The sequence below is a fragment of the Rutidosis leptorrhynchoides genome, chromosome 5, assembly GCF_046630445.1.
Source record: "Rutidosis leptorrhynchoides isolate AG116_Rl617_1_P2 chromosome 5, CSIRO_AGI_Rlap_v1, whole genome shotgun sequence".
In the NCBI taxonomy this organism is placed as follows: domain Eukaryota; kingdom Viridiplantae; phylum Streptophyta; class Magnoliopsida; order Asterales; family Asteraceae; genus Rutidosis; species Rutidosis leptorrhynchoides.
In genome coordinates, this window is record NC_092337.1 from 325,170,278 (window position 1) to 325,193,206 (window position 22,929).

At 33.1% G+C, this 22,929-nt stretch overlaps 1 protein-coding gene across 1 annotated transcript; it reads right to left on the reverse strand.

Annotated features, from left to right (window-relative positions):
* Nucleotides 1–17,497: 17,497 nt before the first annotated feature.
* On the reverse strand, nt 17,498–21,535 carry LOC139846896 (V-type proton ATPase subunit c1-like). Its single transcript, XM_071836443.1, has 3 exons — nt 21,370–21,535; nt 20,870–21,155; nt 17,498–17,881 (listed from the first exon to the last, which is right to left on the reverse strand). Exons 1-3 carry the CDS (start codon nt 21,449–21,451, stop codon nt 17,749–17,751), a joined length of 501 nt encoding a protein of 166 aa, XP_071692544.1. The 5' UTR covers nt 21,452–21,535; the 3' UTR covers nt 17,498–17,748.
* Between the last annotated feature and the right edge of the window lie 1,394 nt (nt 21,536–22,929).

Sequence of the window (22,929 nt, forward strand, 5' to 3'; positions counted from 1 at the left end):
CTGGTAATCTAAGAATTAGGGAACAGACACCCTAATTGACGTGAATCCTAAAGATAGATCTATTGGGCCTAACAAACCTCATCCAAAGTACCGGATGCTTTAGTACTTCGAAATTTATATCATATCCGAAGGGTGTCCCGGAATGATGGGGATATTCTTATATATGCATCTTGTTAATGTCGGTTACCAGGTGTTCACCATATGAATGATTTTTATCTCTATGTATGGGATGTGTATTGAAATATGAAATCTTGTGGTCTATTGTTATGATTTGATATATATATATAGGTTAAACCTATAACTCACCAACATTTTTGTTGACGTTTAAAGCATGTTTATTCTCAGATGAATACTAAGAGCTTCCGCTGTTGCATACTAAAATAAGGATAAGATTTGGAGTCCATGTTTGTATGATATTGTGTAAAAACTGCATTCAAGAAACTGATTTCGATGTAACATATTTGTATTGTAAACCATTATGTAATGGTCGTGTGTAAACAGGATATTTTAGATTATCATTATTTGATAATCTACGTAAAGCTTTTTAAACCTTTATTTATGAAATAAAGGTTATGGTTTGTTTTAAAAATGAATGCAGTCTTTGAAAAAAACGTCTCATATAGAGGTCAAAACCTCGCAACTAAATCAATTATTATGGAACGTTTTTAATCAATAAGAACGGGACATTTCATAGTGTTGGGAACTGAAGCATGAGTTAGTATAATATAATGACACTTGATCAACGTGATTATATTACAGTAAGTCATGCTGAGTTTCTAATGGAACATAATGATTCACAGATTATAACATTATCATGTGCCATGTTACACGACTCTTACATTCTATCTAATACATCAACATATCAAGAACATAATTTCCTGATAGTTCTATCTTTTCTCCTGAATTCTGGTAATTTAACCAATCAAGATCATGCTATTACAATCTCTCTCTTAGAATATTAGTCATGTTCATTCGAAACTTCATATCTACGAATTCTGGACCATTATTCGCTTGACTTAAAATCGGGAAGAGGAAAACAAAAGGATGGAACTCCAAAATATAAAGGAAACGAAGGGAATGGATTTATAGTGAAATATCAGACAAAGCAATCAAGACAGATCATCGCATTTAATCAAAAAGGATCCTAATTTCCTTAATTACTGAAGAATCAAATCTTATCACGAAGATTTTCTCAAAATCCCTTGAACTCCGGAAATCAACCATATCTACGTCAAAGGATATGACGAAACATTATTTTCTCATTTCACTCTTTTGTGATAGCTTCACTTATACTCTTCGCGTAATCGAATTGTTTTATCCATATTACTCAATGATGATAAAACTCTAATTTCTAGCTCGTATGCGTCATGAAAACATACTTATTGTCAACCATGACCATCCCAATCAAATTTCGGGACGAAATTTCTTTAACGGGTAGGTACTGTGACGACCCGGAAATTTTCGACCAAATTTAAATTTGATCTTTATATGTTTCCGAGACGATAAGCAAAGTCTATAATGTTGAGTCTCGAAAATTTTGGAACTATGTTCATGTATTCAATTACCTTCGACCAGTTTCAAAGATTCACGAACAATTAATTATAAATACATATGTGGGTATATATATATATATATATATATATATATATATATATATATATAACTGGTAATTGAAAATATAATTTGAAATATTACATGTAAAATAAATAAAAATAAGATATTATAATAATTATTATTTAAAATATATCTTTATATATAAATAAAGTATATTAAAAAAAATATTAAAGGATTGTAATACTCATTTGATGTCTCGATTGATATTAAGTAAGTTAAATTCAAACTTATATGATTTTAAAATAAATGGTGATTCGAAAATGAGTTCTATAAATTTTAGACTTACTAAAAATGTATTTAGGATCTAGTTATTAAATTTTAACACTTTTTATATTTTCCCCAGAATTAAGAGGGACAGTTGATGTAATTTTTATTAATAAATTAATGATTAAATTTTATACCATAATGACTGAATTAAATAAAGGAAGTTAATTTAAAAATATGGGATTTTTCTGAACACTTTTATTCGCCACTGAGTTACACAACGAAGTACGATATACCAGTCCGTCAAAACTGTCAGCACAATTAAACAAAATCATACGGCTGCTTTACTATTCTATTTTCAATTCACACGTTTAAGAATGATTATTATTATCCTTTTATATTATAATCATTATTATACTATTATTATTAATTATTAGATTAGATAGATATATTTATATATATATATATGATGTACTTACAGCATCCATCACCAACCTCATATCATCTCCCCCTTCATCTATTTGAAAACCCATTTCCTTGTTTCATTTCTTCTCTACATCAACCAAATCATCATCTATACATATATTATGCATATACAAATGCATATAGAGACACTAACACAAACCCATTTCATATTTCTTTCTCTACTCATTTTCCACAATCACCTAAACAACTATCATCACTCTCATCATCAACTAACCATCATAACTTACTCAATATACAAGCTACTACTCGATCAAACTATCGTTTTCATCAAACCGATCACACCACCATAACCATCCTTCTTGTTCAAAGAACCGAGAACCGACACCAAACTACCATTAAAACACCACTTTAAATCCTATACCGACAAACTCCCTGTTTCTTAAGCATGTGTGTTCCTTATCAATTTATCTTTGAAACAAGTGGCCAGGCCGACAACGGAGAGTCAGGATACTTTTGGTTCCAACATAATTGGAAACTGTTCAGAAAATCCAACAACTAAGTCTGTGTATAATTGTCTTTCTTAGACACCTCTCAAGAATCTCGAATATCTTGACAAAATCAACGGTTACCTTAACAGACAGAAACTTTGAGTCCCCGGCAGCGGCGCCAAAAACTTACTTCTACTTATGATATGGCCAAAACGGATGGTTTTATTTGTGCGGTGTCGTTAGGTTGCAACACGTCAGAATTAGCTACCAAAAGAGAGTAATGGTTATTTATATTTAGCTGGGGTTTCCTAGCTACAACTCACCTACTTGTCTTCCTTTTAACGAGTAAGTGGTAAATATAACTCAGGTTCGTATTTTTGTATGTTTGCTCAGTAACGTGGGACAAAAGTGCCTATATAGTTAACCCTAATTGACAAGTGGTGATGGATTAAGATTAACTACTAATACTATGATATAACTATAAATATAAAGATAGATAAGTATGAAGAATAGAATTCTGATGGGGAACTATCACAAGAGTTTAACTTCCTAGAATAAACACTAAGCCTCAATCAACTGGACTATGAACCTAACTGATTTGTCACTAAGAGTTTAGGCATTGAAGATTCTGGCTAAGACGGATATCCCTACTCCCAACGTTAACCTTAGAGGGTTTAAACTGTGACGACCCGGAAATTTTCGACCAAATTTAAACTTGATCTTTATATGTTTCCGACACGATAAGCAAAGTCTATAATGTTGAGTCTCGAAAATTTTGGAACTATGTTCATGTATTCAATTACCTTCGACCAGTTTCGAAGATTCACGAACAATTAATTGTAAATAGATATGTGTGTATATATATATAAATGGTAATTGAAAATATAATTTAAAATATTATATGTTATTGCTATTAAAATTTAATTATGTAAAATAAATAAAAATAAGATATTATATTAATTATTATTTAAAATATATCTATATATATAAATAAAGTATATTAAAAATAAATATTAAAGGATTGTAATACTCATTTGATGTCTCGATTGATATTAAGTAAGTTAAATTCAAACTTATATGATTTTAAAATAAACGGTGATTCAAAAATGAGTTCTATAAATTTTAGGCTTACTAAAAATGTATTTAGGATCTAGTTATAAAATTTTAACACTTTTTATATTTTATCCAGAATTGAGAGGGAAAGTTGATGTAATTTTTATTTAATAAATTAATGATCAAATTTTATACCATAATGACTGAATTAAATAAAGGAAGTTAATTTAAAAATATGGGATTTTTCTGAACACTTTTATTCGCCACTGAGTTACACAACGGAGTACGATATACCAGTCCGTCAAAACTGTCTGCACAATTAAACAAAATCATACGGCTGCTTTACTATTCTATTTTCAATTCACACGTTTAAGGATGATTATTATTATCCTTTTATATTATAATCATTATTATACTATTATTATTAATTATTAGATTAGATAGATATATTTATATATATATGATGTACTTACAGCATCCATCACCAACCTCATATCATCTCCCCCTTCATCTATTTGAAAACTCATTTCCTTGTTTCATTTTTTCTCTACATCAACCAAATCATCATCTATACATATATTATGCATATACAAATGCATATAGAGACACTAACACAAACCCATTTCATATTTCTTTCTCTACTCATTTTCTACAATCACCTAAACAACTATCATCACTCTCATCATCAACTAACCATCATAACTTACTCGATATACAAGCTACTACTCGATCAAACTATCATTTTCATCAAACCGATCACACCACCATAACCATCCGTCTTGTTCAAAGAACCGAGAACCAACACCAAACTACCATTAAAACACCATTTCTTCATTATCACCACCTCCAACGGTTACCACCCTCCTCCATAAACAACCACCATGTGAGATCACCTATGGCCACCTCACCATATCGACAACTACCACCATAACCCATCACTCCATCACTACCGAAGTACCATTACCTCCCTCATCACTTCCTGTTTTCATTTTTGGTTCATACCACACAAACACTAATCGACCATCATTAAAACCGCGATCACCATCATCATTAAATACTGTTATTGCAGCCTTGTTATTCGATCACAGCCTTCACCAAAAAACCACGAACCATCTCCTACACCTGCTACAGCTCCTTCTTTGTTATCACCACCATCAAGACCCATTTGGAATGCTACGGTTTCCTGTTTTTGCTCGGTAAACACCAAACCAAAGACCACCTGCTCGATTTATTTTTATTTTTTATGTTTCTGTCACAGACCACGAGACACAATCATCAACTTAATTTTTTTATTTTTTTTATTTGCTGTTAATAATCGAACCAAATATAGATGAAGATGTTTATGATATACGCGGTAGAAGAATGGATGATTTTATGACCATGATGGTAACATAGATATTATTGACATATTACTCGATTACATAAATAATGAGTGATGTTAGGTGTTGTTAATATAGACGATGGAATTGTTAATGGTTAAAGATGAAGATCCGTGAATTATGATAACGATGATGGTGGCTTGATGAATAGAGATGATACATGATATTATAAGATGATGATGTTGTGAATAATAATGGTGATGATGAATAGTCCTGGGTTTTGAATTTAGGAAGAAGAAGAAGTTAGAAATAATACGGATTAAATTATATAAGTTGTGTTATAAATCATAAAAGCAAGGATGGATGATTGGTTGAGAGTGTTGTTGGGTTTCGAGAGGTCTTGGGTTCGAACCCATACTACTGCAGTTTATTTTTTCTTCCAACAAATAGCTGCATAAGTTGAAGTTGGGCTTATCTTAAATGTTGGGTCGTGACCCTGCTGGGCTATCTATTGGGCTGTGACAATTGTTTAGTATTTGGGCTGGCATGTATCTGTTGGGCCGATAGATTAAGTGAAATATAATTGGGTTACTTATTATATTAGAAAGACAAAAATGGATTAGTGGTTTGGGGTGATAGTAGGTGAACGAGAGGTTGCGGGTTCGAGCCCGGGCTCGGGCATTTTTTTTAAAAAAAAGGAAGAAGAAGGATATAGAAGTAAAGATTAAAAACAATTTAAATTGGGTGTTATTTCAAAATTGAAACACATAGCGTAATGGTTAAGGATGTTATCGAGTTAGCGGGATGTCCCGGGTTCAAACCCGGACTTGGGCATTTTTTTAAGGGCTACTTCTTTGAGGTAGTTTACTTATTACTTAATATTATTATTATTATTATTATTATTATTATTATTATTATTATTATTATTATTATTATTATTATTGTTATTAGTAATTATTATTATTATGTTATTACAAATATTAAAAATATAAATATTAGTATCATTATTATTATTAGTAAAATCTTTATTTTTATAGTTATTATTATTATTATTCATTATTATTAAAATTAACATTTTTATTAAATGTATCATTTTTATTTAAGTTATCATTTTTTTATCATTAATATTACAAGTGTCATTTCTAACTCTATTATCATTATTATTATTTTTACCATTACTACTAATATTTTAATATTATAATAATTTTAACAACAAACGATATATATATATATATATATACAAAAAAAATATTTAATACATATAACATAACAAAAGTAATATTTTTATTTTAAATATATATAAAAAAAGAATATATGAAACATATAGGTTATTAATATAAAAATGATATAACTAATAAATTTATATATATATAAATTTGTACGATTACAATTATGTGTGTTAATATATATATAAATGATATAGGTTCGTGAATCCGAGGCCAACCCTACACTTTTTCAATGACGTCATATGTATTTTTACTACGAAATACAGTATAGTGAGTTTCATTTGCTCCCTTTTTAAATGCTTTTGCAATATATATTTTTGGGCTGAGAATACATGCACTGTTTTTATAAATGTTTGACGAAATAGACACAAGTACTTAAAACTACATTCTATGGCTGGATCATTATACCGAATATCACCCTTTTAGCTTGGTAGCCTAAGAATTAGGGAACAGACCCCCTAATTGACGTGAATCCTGAAGATAGATCTATGGGCCTAACAAACCCCATCCAGGTTATGGATGCTTTATTACTTCGATTTTATATACAGATGAGTGTACAGTATATTTGGGGATATTCTAGATGCATTTTTTAATGTCGGTTACCAGGTGTTCACCATATGAATGAATTTTTGCAGATGAGTGTTCCTGCAGTTAACTATGAAAATGAAATCTTGTAGTCTATTAAAACTATGGAATGATTGATTATGATAAACTAATGAACTCACCAACCTTTTGGTTGACACTTGAAAGCATGTTTATTCTCAGTTATGAAAGAAATCTTCCGCTGTGCATTTGTTCATTTTAGAGATATTACTTGGAGTCATTCATGACATATTTCAAAAGACGTTACATTCGAGTCGTTGAGTTCATCAAGATTAATATTAAGTCATTCATAGTTTGGATATATTATGAAAGGATATGCATATCTGTCAACTTTCGATGTAATGGAAATTTGTCTCTTAAAAACGAATTCAATGTTTGTAAAATGTATCATATAGAGGTCAAATACCTCGCGATGAAATCAATTGATATGAAACGTTTATAATCCATATGAACGGGTCGTTAAATAAACGACCTTATGGATAGAATCCTAGGTACATGAACAAAGTGGTATATCCCTAAAGGAAAGTCTCAGCTTTTCTTAATCCTAGTTGGTCTAACTATAGCAATATTCTACTACTTAATACTAAGTTATGCCTTAACATTAACAGATGTGCAATCTTAGATATTCAAAGGTACTGCTAATTGAATTAGAAGTCTCTCCTTTGCGATCACTTACTCAAGCCCGGATCATCTTACAATATCTCAAGAACATTGCTTCTGACACGAATCATGCTTCTGAGCAAGCCAGTGTTCGCTGACCTCTATATTTCCTACTCTAATCACAACCTAAATGGGCAGCTCTTCTTTGACGAACAAATAGTTATTCGTACGTAGGTACTATATCCCTATTGTGACGTTAAGCACACATAACTACTTACCTTGTATCATATTATTGATCAGGTCCTAATACTAGGTTATAGCCACGTGAATAAGCGGAAAGGGTGATCCGTAAATTAAACTTTTAAACCGTCAAGGTTTCAGCATAACAATAGTATAAGTTTCAGATAAAGTATTCAACACATAATAAACATTTGTAACAGATAGATAGGCATGCAAGATGAAAGCAACTTAAAATAACAAGATAACTTTATTAAATTAAGGAAAGCGTTCACCGTTTACATACGAGATCTGGACCATTACAAGTGCTGACATCCTCTAGACCGCTCCTATTACAATCTTCGGCGTTCGCCTCCGGGTACCTAATTTCCTGCTCGGAGGTGAGAAGGCCTTGAAAGCTCTAGTGAGAGAAAGTGTATTGTAGTGAGAGAGAGAGGAGAGGTGTGTTGAAATTGGATGACAAAAGCCCTTTAAATAGAAGTGAAAATGGCCTGCAAACGGCTGGCAGGCCGTTTGGCAAGCCGTTTGGTGAGGCCGTTTGCCAGGCCAGCCCGTTTGGCATGCCCGTTTGATCTGGATGTGTGGCAGGCCATTTGCCAAACTGGCAAGCCATTTGGCAGCCCGTTTGGCAAGTCGTTTGGCTTGCTGATTCGCTGGATCATAACTTGATTTCTTGTCTTTCACCGTTTTCGCTCTAGAATCTTCCTTTTTGCTCCGATTCTCTTGATTCTTTTTGCATCGTCTTCGTAATTACTTTACCTACAAATTTAACCGAAAAAGCAATTATTTTTCTGACAACATTTTGAACTATATGCTTTTGGGATTCAATATCGGGGGTAAAAACGTGACTTTTTAGCCGATATCAGGTATTAAATCGATAGAGTCCAAACTTTGTATAAGCTTCATTCATTCAAAAGCTATCTAGGTGTAATCTATATCAATCGGTTATCTATTCCGCCAAAGGATAACCGTGATTCTTTGAGATTATTTAAAAAAAAAATAACATTGAAAATTACTTAGGACTCTGATTTAATTGGTTGTTAATTATATGCCTTAACTGTTGAACAATCTTAATTTTGTATTCAACCCCCCTGCAAACTTTCTGTTGTTTAATCGGGACCAACCGTTTTGTTGTAATTAAACTGGTGATAGATGTATTTAGAGAGACCTTGAGTGATGTGTGCATAGGTTTTGCACTCCAAAGCGTAAAGTTCACGTTCTTAAGTAGTCAGTTCATCAGGTTCCTTGGGATTTCCATCTGAATCATTCAGAAAGACATACTCATTTATGATCATGTTCCACGTACGTGCATCTTTCCCAGTCAGATAAATGAGAAATCGTGATTTCCATTGTACATAATCATTACGTGATTCTAACTTGGGAACCTTATTTGCACTTCCTGTTTCATTTTCAAAAATTAACAATTTTTAAAGTTTGTGCTAGAAATAGCCATGTGTAATCAGTGTTTGCATATTCACTTGTTTCGGACATTTTGATTAAGATTAATTAAAGTGTTCCTTTATTTTACGGTCGATTGTATGTCAGAGACTATCGATCGATGGTTAAGTCTCTGACGATCGATGGTCTAAGTCAAAAGGTCGATGGGTATTACAGAATCTCCTTTGATCTATGGTGGACTAACGTTCGTAGGTCACGTGGTTGGATCGATCGTCAAGAGTCCAATGGTTGATGGTCAAGGAAAAACTGTCAGTTGGTACTACAATTCCTCCCACGACTGAGGGTCGACTGTCGGTTGAGAGTACTAGACGGTCGATTGACTTACTATGGTCCAAAGGTCGAGGGAATGTGTCTGTCGATCAAGGGTAGTTCGTCAGATAGGAGCACTGAAAAAATTAGGGTTTCAAGCCTAAATCGACCTAAACGGCTATTTTAGACAGAAAAACCTAAGATTTTACGATAGTGACTTCAAGAAAAAACCTAGGAACACAAATACACTCAAAAACATGATTTTAACAGGTAAAAATTTGAACTTTTGATCAAAAACACAAAGTTTTCTTATGACTCAAAAACAACCTTTTGATTTTGATTAAAAATGTTTTAATCAACAATCCTATGCTCTGATGCCACTTTGTAGACAAATATAAGGATATTAGATTAAACGTGGACTCGATCTAGAGGCGAAAATCACTAGACAAAGCTTTAATAGAATAACTTAACCTTTGGGATCGAAGAATCAAACCTACAAGAGATTATATCGACACATATAGTTGTTATTCGTGTTGGGAATGATTAGGAACGAAACCCAGAGAATAAATGCGGCTAAGGTTTGTGTGGGGTGTGTAACATAACAGTGAAAACCGTAATCCATATTTATAGAATTACCCTCGATGAAAGTCAAGGACTGTCGATCACTGTCTCCCATAATCGATTGACTGTCTCCACAGCCAGTTAATGCACATTTAAATATTAACAAAATACAATTAACATCCAATATTTAAAGTACGATTACAATAAAGCTCAATGACTATAATAAATGTTACATAACCAATAGAGCTAGGAATTTATATTTATGCACTAACATGAAATTTTCAATTATGACTAAGAAAGTATTTATTCGGTCAGGATTCTTTTTTCAATTACTTGACTAGTCAAGTTATATTATGTACAAATAATAAAATAAAAAATGTAACAAAAAATTAATAAATAAAATAAACTAGTTGTTGAACCCTCGCTTCGCGCCGGGGGTTCGGTTTTCAATGTATTTTATTACGTTTAGTTTGTAAAATTATTTCGTGGCTAAAGAATGATGTCGTTGAAGCGCAACTCGAGTCGAACTAAAAGGTATAACCCGTGAAAGATTTAAATGTTATTTTAAATTAACTATATATGTACATCTCCGCGTTTAGCTATGTAATTGTCGACTTTTAAAAATTCAACGCAAAATCAACGTGTATGAAAAGTACCCCAATTTTTTAGCATTTTTTAAAAAGTGTCCGTTTTGCGTATAGTTAGTGACATTGTGTTCCTAAAATTATTTCGAGTTTAACGATGGTGTCGGAAAAATTTAACTCGTTGCGAGCGAGAAGATATGACCCGTTGAATATTTGGGTGGAGTTTATTTAAGATTTTTTTATGAAAATGGTTATTTGACACTTTACCCCTCTGTTTGGGGGTCGATTTGAATATTTGAAAAAAGTGTGGGGGTCTTTGTTGGTGTAGTGAAATTTAATTAGATTTTTTTTAAAAGAAAAAAAATGAAATGACGAAAATACCCCTGATTACTATTCACCATTTTTTGTGTATTAGATAGATAACTAGTTGTGGAGCCCTCGCTTCGCACCGGGGGCTCCATTTTGAATGCGAGTTAAAAAAATTCTTGATCTTTTTTTTAAAAAGAATTTATTTCAAAATCTAACATTGAAGGGTTGTTCCTTTTGTGAAAGTTGCTTCTTTTAGCGTTGGTTTTTTTTTTAGAAAGTTAGTTGATCTATTTTGTAAAAAAGAATGTTTTTCGACATCTTTTGGTAGCATTAAAGGGTTGTTCTTTTTATGAAAGTTAAGAAGAAGAAAAAAAGGTTAGTTGATTTTTTTTGTGAAAAAGAATTTTTTTCGACATCTTTTGGTAACATTGAAGGGTTGGTTATTTTACGAAAGTTGCTTCTTTTATTGTTGGAGACCAAAAAAAAAGGTAAAATGACGAAAATACCTCTGATTACTATTGGTGAATAGTGCTACATTTTGTGTATTAGATATATAGATAATATAGTAATAAGTGGCCCTCATTTTTTCCACTCACATATCCAGTAACATTACCAAACATGTTAACACATAACGAAGGCGCAAGAGAGGAGGATGGAGGTGACAGAGATGAGGATGCTTAGGTGGACATGCGGTAAAACCATGTTGGATATGATTCCTAATAGTGTTTTTAGGGAGAACCTGAAAGTTAGAAGCATCATCGACAAACTAAGAGAAGAACGGCTACGATGGTTTGGGCATTTGAGAAGGCGACCTCTGACTGCACCTGTTAGGAGAGTAGAGGCACTTACGGTTGACGGCGTACGGAGAAGGGGTAGACCTAATCGTAGGTGGGAGGATAGAATAAAGCTCGACTTGAAGGAGCTTTTATTGACCGAGGACATGACTTCAAATAGGATTGCATGGAGGACTAGAATTAGAATAGAAGAGTAGGTTTTTGTTTGTTTGGGTGTTGGGGTGTTTGTGTGTATGTGTGTTTGTGTGTTCGTGGGTCTGTGTTTTTGTGTCTTCTTTTTTGTGTTTTTCGTGTGTTTGTTTTTGTTTGTTTGTTTCGTCATGTAGCGTGTTTTTCTGCGCTTTGTTTATTACCGGGCCTTCTTCTTTTTACTGGGTTTGTATGTGTGTGCTTGTATGTGTTTGTTTGTATACATGTTTAGGGTTTAGGTTGTGGTTGCGGGTATGTTTGTTTGTATGTTTATTTGGTTGCTTTATTTATGTTGCGTCTGTTGTTTATGCGGACTTGTTACGTTTGTTTCTGTATGTATGTTTGTATGCGTATGTGGGTCTGTTATTATGTATGTTTGTATGTATGCTCGCGGATACGTTTCAGGTTTTTTTTTGTTGGTTACGTACGGTTTCTTGTATGTATGTATGTATGTATGTATGTATGTATGTATGTATGTATGTACGTACGTACGTACGTACGTACATATGTTTGTTGGTCTGTGTTTCTAGGTTTGTATGTTTTGTTGTGTTTGGGGTTGCTTGTTTGCGGTCATATATGTTTTTTGTTTTTTAGTTGTAGCATCTCTCGTTTTGTCCTGAGCTTCGCCCTACTGTCTAAGGTACGTTTTCTTTTTCCCTTATAATATATATATATATATATATATATATATATATATATATATATATATATATATATATATATATATATATATATATATATATATATATATATATTCATACACGGTTCTGTTAAGCGAGGCTTAGCAAGCGTCGATTTATTGGCGACTTGACTGCCGCTTAGAGCCTAAATTGAACTACAGGCACGATGTAAAACCTATGAAAATTTGATTCTACCATTTTCATGGCGTCTCTGTTTATTTTATTTTATATTTTCTTATTTATTATTACTATTTTTTATATATTTATTTATTTATCTCATACTTTTTTTTTATTGTTTTTTCTCATTCTTCATGGCCGGAGGTCCCCTTGAAAGCAATCTCTTTACCCGTCGAATAGAGAGATGGAGGACTTTCTCCGCTCTTGGGAGTGTTTAACTCGGGGTGGAGAAATGATTTCTCTTTATTCTAGGATAGAGGAAGGATTGTCTACATCTCACATACCCCATACCCCACTCATATGGGATTGGGTATTGTTGTTGTTGTTATTGTTAACACATAAATGGAGAGGATTCTTATTCGTATATATTTTATAAGGCAAGTTCATTCAAGAAAATAAAACCATATGAACAAAGCTACTCAATGTGAACATTATTTTTAAGTAATATGTATTTTGAATGGGACACTTCGCATAAACTTCGAATAAAAAACGTTAAGTAACCAATTAACTTTTTAGTACTATTGAGAGAAAAAGTGAGGATCATGGGTCCATTTGATTTACATGTTAACCTAATTTTTTCAGGTAATTTAGTTATAATTATAAGCACATGCTTGTGATCTCTTTTTCTTTTTTGGTCAAGATTAGCTTGTCGTATTAAATTCGTTAAAAGTATCCAAAGATTCAATTCAAGTTCATTGTTACAAAACATATGTTTCGGCAGGATATGCAAGCCCTGTGTTGACTTTGTCAACCCATCCAGCGGTCCCCCGTAGCTCACTGGAGCCTGGCGAAACAACTTCACCCATAAATCACCACAATATGCCAGCGCCCAGATTCGAGCTTGCGTGAAGTCATTGTTCCAACACTTACATATGTGGGACCGATGAGATCACAAGGGCCGGGTACCGTTGAAGCAAGTTCATTCCCTTCTATTTTTAGTGTTGATGTGAATTTTCTTTTTTCTTTTTGAATTATTTATGAGTAATAATTATACGTATAATCAACATACTTCAACATATGTACAGATCAATGAACTTATACGGATCAATTAATTCTAGCAAGCCTCATAAAGCGTGGTTAAAGTAAAGAAGCACAAAAAAAAAAAAAAAAAAAAAAAAAAAAAAAAAAAGTGACCGGTTCAGGAAGCGAAATGAAATCCTTTCGGTGGTTCGCCTTTCGATTTTAGATGCTTATCTATCTTCCGTTTTGTCATTTAGATTCGCTACCATCTTCGTGATACTTGTGTAAGATTGTGGTTTTTGTATTTGTTAGGATTTTTCTCGTTCTAGTTTGAAGTCGTGAGCTTATGTTTGGTTGTTTATTTTTAGTTTAGCTCGTAGTTTGATTTTGAATGTTTAAAGAAAGTTTCATTTTTCTTGATGAACTTTCCTTTTGGTTGTAAAAGTTCTTTTTTCAGAAATAAAGTGATTGTGCTGTATAAAGTGGTAATAGATAGAATTTAATTTTGTAACATCCCGTGTATTGCACAATAATTAAAAAATAATGATAAATTATTGACAAAATTGCTGAAATAGTCTCTGTGGTTTGTACCAAAATGCTAGTTTCGTCCCTGTGCTTTTTTTTTGATGGATTTGGTCCCGGTGGTTTGTAAAAGTTGCTGATTTAGTCCCTCTGACCGACGGCCGTCAAAAAAGGCCGTTAACTCCAGTCATGTGCCAGACATGTGAGGATATCTTCGTCAGTTTCTTTCATTTATTAGCAAAGTTGCTGAAATGGTCCATGTGGTTTGTACCGAAATTACTGAATTGATCCTTGTGGTTTGTACCAAGATTGCTGAATTTGTTGAATCTTCATCTTCCCCAATTTTTGTTAAATCTTGTCTTCCCCAATTTGTTAATCTAAAACCAACACCGATTTGTATGTGTAAATGTCAATATTAGTGCACAATTACATACACAAACAATCAGATCTAAGTATCTTCCAGACGGCGGCAGATTTACAGTGGAGATGGCGACGGTACCGGTGAATTTTATGATGATTCATGGCGGAGGAATGGCGGAAGTGCCCAAAAACACAAAATTAACACACGAAACTATGCAGAAAGATGCGTTCGACCAAATTTAACACATCTACGTTTTTATTTTTTCGAAACACGAAAAGAATCGACCTAAACATCTCGATTTTGGTCAATATTTTTCGAACTAAAAAAGTGATCAAACACCCATCAAATGATCGAATTAATCTATGAAATTTTGAAGAAATGATCACTAGTTGAGTGTGAACATTTCTACTTTTTCAGATTTCGCTAAAACATGTCGGAATCAAAACCCACGAAAATCAGTTTTCGAACAAAAATGCTTAAAAACTCGAATTAACTCGAAATTGTTGTTATTGTTTCGATCTGGACAGTGAAGAAGGTTAGGTTTAGGATCAGGAACTCGAATCCGTGCTCATATTGAAGTTTAATCCACAAAATGAGATATGCTTAATTTCGATGAAGAACACGAAGAGCAAGGATGAAGATGAAGATGAACTCTGAACTGATGTAGGGATGAAACCAGCATTTTTAAACAAACCACAGGGACCATTTCAGCAACTTTGTCAATAAAGGAAATGAACTGACGAAAATACCCTCACATGTCTGGCACATGACTGGAGTTAACGGCCTTTTTTGACGACCGTCGATCAGAGGGACTAAATCAGCAACTTTTACAAACCACCGGGACCAAATTCATCAAAAAAAAAAAGCACGGGGACGAAACTAACATTTTGGTACAAACCACCGGGACCAAATCCATCAAAAAAAAAAGCACAGGGACGAAACTAGCATTTTGGTACAAACCACAGGGACTATTTCAGCAATTTTGTCTAAATTATTAGACGAAAAATTGTGACATTAACGTAGCCATATCTCTAAAGATTCATAAAATATAAGTTAACATATTCATTTGTAGTTATCAAAGAAATCAAGTAATCTAATTGTTATGGTAACAATTGCATATAACCTAAATGTAACGAAAAATCAAAGTATGATGTTATATTTGAACTTAAAAATAAGTAAAATTGAAATGATCGAGTGACTTTGTCTTCGAAGTAAGTATAAGATATTGAGCCCGTGTATTTTAAAAATAAAATTTTTAGATTAATTGAAATGAAAAAATTTACAAAATTAACAATATATTGAAACAATAAAAATGAGCCCATGTTCTATTACCACATATATAGAAATTTGTTTAAGATTAATTATTTAGGGTCGAGTCAGACAGTTAATCGTAACTAATTTTTGGTTTCATATTTAATATTGTTATTAGTAGTTTTCTCATAAATATTACGTTTTTAAATAATAACGAATAGTTTAAATTTTATTAAACATATGGTTGAAATATTTTTTTGTAGAGAAAAGTTCATGTGACCTAATAATGTACTATTAAAAACGAAAATAAAAATAAAAAATTGGGAAAGGGGATACACATGTTCAGCAGAAAGTGGTGTAGTTGATATTAGATTCCATACTACAAATCTTGTGAGATAACAATCATTTACGTAGTATATTTATATTTATACTACTAGATAAATCTGGTGAGATACCAATCATTCATAGCCTTAAATATATAATTTTAATATTTTTATAAAATGTATGTATTTGTCTTTCTAAACAATTAACTAGATCCATCATTCATTATCTATTCACCTTTACAATACAAGGCAGATAAACGAAGTTATGGTTAGTTTTTGAATTTTTCATATGTACGGACTAAATTTCTAAAATCCGGTTTTAATTTCGAATTTGGTTAAACAATTAAAGGCTAAGGAAGAGAGCCTAAGCTTGGTTAAACAATAAAAAGCTAAGGAAGGGAGCCTACGTTGTAGCAAAGGGTAATCAGCTATCAGAGGCAATATGGTGTAATTTTTTTTATCTAAATTGTCGATTGCATAAGAGTGACACAGTGTCTTTACTCGATGTTTAACAGATCTTAAAACTAGATTAACTCGTTGTGGGAAGTAGCTCACACCATATCATTGAAGTCATGACCGTTAAATTCATCAATATCAAACGTAACGTTTATATAGGTAACGAATTTGACTACCACCTTAAAATATAATAACGGCTTTGAACAAATCAAGTTAAAGTCTTATGGTTTCATGACTCTCAGCATGTCAATTCTAGACAATAACCAGATGACATACAATCTTGAGGTTGAGGTTAAAGATTCGAGTCCTGCTTAGGACATTTCGTAATCTATATATTCGTGTTAGTATTATAAATGTGTGTGTGAGTTTGCCTTTATATATATATATATATATATATATATATATATATATATATATATATATATATATATATATATATATATATATATATATATATATATATATATATATATATATATATATATATATATATATCTTAATTAAATTCAATTCGATTTCAGAATATTTGACATTTCCTGTTCAGGTATCTAATCTAATGTATTCTTAATCAAATCAATAGTTGAATGTATTTTATCCAAAACACACTGTAGTATCTTGAAACAATGACCACATGGATTATGTTAACACAATTCTGCTTGTTAGTAAAGTATCAACCCAACCCAACCCAACCAAACCCAACCCAGGGCCAGCTAAATCCCTTTCACATTAAATTGGTTTGTTTACGACGTTTCATAACCGAAATGCGTAAATTTTATTTGTAAATCCTGCTAAAACAAAACCAAAGACTATGTACTGTCATAGCAACAGTTTCTAGAAGCAAGAACAAAAGGAATACAAAACAGATACAAGTTTTCATCGAAGCATGACTCAAAACGAGTACAAAACACATACAAGTTTCGCCTCTTATTCCACAATCAACGAAGAAAGAATGTATATGAGCCAGAAATACTACCAATAAAAAGCAATTTAGCGTGTTGTTCATAAGACGACAAACTAACGGGGAACAAACAAAATGGGATTGACATTCATTTTCCAAGAATAAGTACATGCTACATACCAATATAAGGAGTGGATGTCATTTTCTTAATCTGCTCTGGACTGACCAGCACGGGAAGACAAAATGATACCCACAATGAGACCATATAGGGCCAAAGCTTCAGCAAAGATAAGAATAAGGATCATTCCAACAAAAAGCTTTGGCTGCTGGGCATTTGCTCTGTGTTAAAAAAAAATTAGAGAAAACTTTAGTAAGTGGCATAAGAATTAAGATTATAAAGATGTCGTGGATAACTATACGTTTAACATACTAATTCATTTACATATTTCGTGAAACTAATTCCGTTATAAATTTTGACACTGGCAATTAGTTTAATAATTTAACTTTTATACTACTTTAAGAGCCTTACTCTTGTTCCATACATGACTGATACCTGATAATGTATTCTTCATAGCTGCCTTTTTTTCAATAAAAATAAATGTCTATTCTCAACGGATGGTTTTCCAGTATTAATGAGGCTTTACAAAAGCTTAAGCAAATGGCCCCATGAAAAGACTTATCATAGCTAGGAGTGTAAGTGAGCCGAGCGAGACTACTCGACCTCGACTCGTTACAAGCTCGATTCGAGCCGAGCCTACACGAGCTCGAGCCCGAGCCTGAACTTATTTTGAAGCTCCTTTGGTAAATGAGCCCGAGCTCGACCTTTATATCTCGAGCTTGAACAAGCTCCCGAGCCTAAACGAGCTTTTCATTTATATACACTATAGATATTGATATATAATATATAAATATATAACAATTACTATTATTATTATATCAGAATCAGGAATAGTTAAATTAATAGAGTAATATTAAATCTTATTATATGTGAAAAAAAATACAAAAACAATAAATAATGAAGAAAAAAAAAATTGAACGGCGGTATTAAGGTCACTGACATGACACGCGCCATTAGCCACCCAGGGGATCATATCCAGGATGTCATATGTCATAGTAACTTCCAACACTTGTTAGGAGGAACCCTCAAGATATTGCACCCAAGGAAAGTCCCCTCAGGGAACCTTGTTAGATATGTATGGGCAGAACTCACCATTTGCAAGAAACCCCCAAAGGACTCCATAACCAATTGCATTATAAAATCCCCATTTGAGATCCGAACTCGAGACCTCGCAGGAAAGGGCAGTAACCACTCAGCTAAATAGAGATAATTAACAATCCAACAACAACAACAATACCAATCCCGCATATGTGAGGTATGGGGAGGTGACATGTAGACAATCCTTCCTCTACCCTCGAATAGAATAGAAGAGAAGTCGCTTCTCTAACCACGAGTCGAGAAAAAATTCTCCATCCACAGGAAGAGAAAGTCAGCTCTCTCTACTCCAGGGTAGAGAGATTGCTTCCGTGGGAACCTCCAGCCAAAAAAAAAAAAAATAATAAATAAATAAATAAAATAATGAGACGCCATGAAAATGGTAGAATCAAATTTCCATGGGTTTTAAAGTCTGCCTGAAATTCAATTAAGGCTCTAAGAGGCAGTCAAGTCGCCAACAAGTCGACGCTTGTTGTTGCCTCAATTAATATGGTCGAAAGGCATTGAAAACGGAACTCGAAAGGCATGCCAGGTAGAAGTTGTTGCACAAGCAAAGAGCCAACCAACCGTAACAAACCAAACACTACTCATGCACCTTTATGGTAGACATCCCCGAAACCACACAACTAAATGAAAACCAACTAACCTCAACTGCAAAGAAGGTCATCCTCAGCCATAATGACCCCAAGATGCATCGAACGATACGAGGATATAGACAAATAAAAGCATACACTCACGCACGCGCGCACGCGCGCGCACACACACACACCCAGAGACACAGAGACACAGACACGTGCGCGCGCGCGCGCACACATACATGGACACAGACACACACAGACACACATACACACATACGTACATACACACATAAACATACATATATACATAAACATACTTACATACATATCTAAACACACAAACCATACGACCACAACCATACATACCTACACCCATCCATAAGACCATAACATACATACATGAGCATGGTTACATACCCACATACCTATATACATATAAAAAAAAAACATACATATTTACACAATCATACATACATAACCATGCATACATACACAATCATACACACACAATCATACACAGACACACACATACATAGATATATAGGTATGTAATTAGATTAAATACTAGCCGAGCTAGAGCTCGAGCTACATAGATGATTAACAATAGATATAAAATATATAATTAGATTAAATACTATAAACAAAAATGATAATATGTAATTAATGAGTCGAGCTCGAGCTAGTAAAATATCAAACGAGCCGAGCTCGAGCTTGATATATTATGCTCGAAGCTGAGCTCGAGCTCAAGCTTTATGAAATTTAAACGAGCCGAGGTTGAGCCTAGCCGAGTTCGAGCTCGGCTCGTTTACACCCCTATTCATAGCCAATCACCATGACGTCATGAAAACATGGCTCACTAGAATATAGTGACAAATCAATAGCGTACGCATTTTTATGTGTAGTTACATAACATGTCCACTTACAGCTTAGAAGATAGATTATAAAAAAAAACAGATATATATCACATAACAAGTACAAGAAATCCTGCCTGATGTAGAACTTTATGGGTTAAAATTTCCAAACTAAGGGACTTCTGTCCGATTAAAGACTTCAACATCATGCATATAGTTTGGCATCCTAATTAACATGTTTAGAATTTATAAAATAGATACAGATAAAACGTGCTAATATCACTCGATTAAGAAGAGAGGCTAAAACATAAGAACCACATACTAATTTCTTTACCTACAACACTGTTGTTACTTAAGGTATTTCTTAATCCTTATACAACTATAAGATCCCTATCAAAATATGAAGTCACTATACACTGCTCACACATCCAAAATAAAAATATGTTAAAGCATTAATGACCCAAAGAGTTAATTTTAAAGATGACACACATTCGATACTGTGTTCACTATGCACATAACACAAACACCATATAAAGTTTTCTTCTATAACCCCTAAGAACATCATAATAAACCTATTACTAACTTCAGTAAACACATACGCAACCTCTAGCACTTCAATATTCAAATCATTCTAATTATGTTTTCATAACACAAGTAAAAATCAATTAAGAGTTAAGAACAATACCTAACACCGGCATCACCAACAATCCCGATCGCCATGCCAGCCGAAAGACCAGCAAGACCACAAGCCAAACCGGAAGAAAGATGTGCATAACCATCAAACAAATAATACGATTTCGCCTTAGGGTTAATACCAGTACTGATAATAACAGCAATAATCAAACCATAAATACCAAGCACACCAGCCATAACGACAGGAACAATAGATTTCATCACCAACTCAGGCCTCATCACTCCCATTGATGCCACACCTACACCACTCTTTGCTGTTCCATATGCAGCACCCATACCTGCAGATATACATATACAAATACATTCATATTCATATGAATCAATATATATCAATTCAAATTCAGAGCACAAATCATAATTTTCTACCAGATCTCAAATTATTACATCAACAAATTAACAATAAATATATAAAAGGTGAATTGTACCAGATCTTAAGTAATTAATTAACCCGATGAATAAATATAGAAGGTGAATTTAAGGATGGAGAGATACATGAAAAAACGAGAGCAGCAGCGGCACCGAGGAATCCAAAGAAAGGAGCGGTTTCATCACCACTGAAGGTTGAATCTGCCATTGTTGATGGAAATTGGGAGTGAAATTGATGAAATTAGAGATCGTAGATTTGTAATCAGAGTGTGTATGTGGTCACGATGTAATGGATGTTTTTTGGGGGTAGTTTTATGCGTTGGTTCCTCTTACCTTCTGACACTTGTCGTATTCTTATGCTCATCACGTCCTTTGGTCTATAAGATTTTTTGTTGCTATAAAATACAGTAACCAATATTACGGTATTTTGTCTTCTTTTTTCTTTTTTATTTTATTTTATATTTTATATATCTAATACTTAATGTAATATTTAATATTTAATTTTTTGAACACCTGTTCGGATCACCCATGAGACTAACCAGTGCTCAGGTAAACTTGATGAAGCAGAGTAAATTATATTTTTTACAGCAAAAAACAAAGAATTACAAAGATATGAAAGCCAAATTAATCGAAATTATACATCTATGAGCTATCTAATAAAAGGAAAAGCTCCAAATACTATCAAAAATATACTCCTTCTTCATAAAGGACGAATAAAAAATAACCTTATTACAAAATTTCCAAACGATCTATAAAGTAGCAGTAATGATCAAAAGTAGCTTCTCTTTATCCTCCTCTCCAAAAAATGGTTCCAATCATCGTACCAAGAAAACAAATCATTCTTCGAGTGGAAGTGAAGTGCATCAATCCCACTCCATAGCCGAACCTTATGCCACATATCATTAGGTAAGTTGTCTCACAATCAAAAAGCGAATGAGAAAGGGACTCAACAGGGTACGCGCAAGAAGCACAATCAATCGAGCTAAATCCCCAAGCCTTTCTTTGACGGATTCAGACGTGTGGGAAGTCTATTTATCAAACTTTATTTACCTTTCTTAGGAGTAATTCGGACCACCTTGTTTGAAACTTAAAAGTAGGCAAAATGTGTGTATCAATTTCGATTCTAGCACTAAGAACTGTGAACATGCCATCATGTTCAAGGGACCACCACCACTTATCCGGACCATCCACTAACATAAAACATGTTGTCGAAAGCAGATTGATTTCTAGCTCCAATCTCCTCTCGAATTCAACTCCAAGCCCAATCCAAACGATCGACGATACTGCAATCAGGGTTTGAATCCAAGTGATATAACATGTTTTACCGTAATACAACAACAAAAGTTGTTTATCATGAAACCATGTAGATGATGAAAGCCATAAGTTTTTACCTTTATTCACTCGTGAATAGCAATAATAGTTTTTGCCCATACAAATCCAGATTACATAATAGACGCCATCTCCATTTTTCCAACAATGCCATGTTGAAAGCTGTGATGCTTATAATTTACATTAAAGTAACATGCTATTCTATAATTAAAATTTAAATAGCTCGTATATAATTTGAGTGATATTTTGTAAAAGTTTTTTCAAAGAAAGAATAATTTCAATAAAATCATTAATTTAAAATTATACGGGGTCATATTTTTATATTTATTATGCATATATACAATTTGAGTGATAATT

Bases quoted from the DNA above. Each gene is read 5' to 3' on its own strand.
- LOC139846896 (XM_071836443.1), bottom strand. From the start codon at position 21,451: ATGGCAGATTCAACCTTCAGTGGTGATGAAACCGCTCCTTTCTTTGGA. The intron at 21,156-21,369 runs GTATCTCTCCAT...GTATATCTGCAG, and splicing joins TGCTGCTCTCGTTTTTTCAT to GTATGGGTGCTGCATATGGA. The intron at 17,882-20,869 runs GTATTGTTCTTA...TTTTTAACACAG, and splicing joins GTTGGTGATGCCGGTGTTAG to AGCAAATGCCCAGCAGCCAA.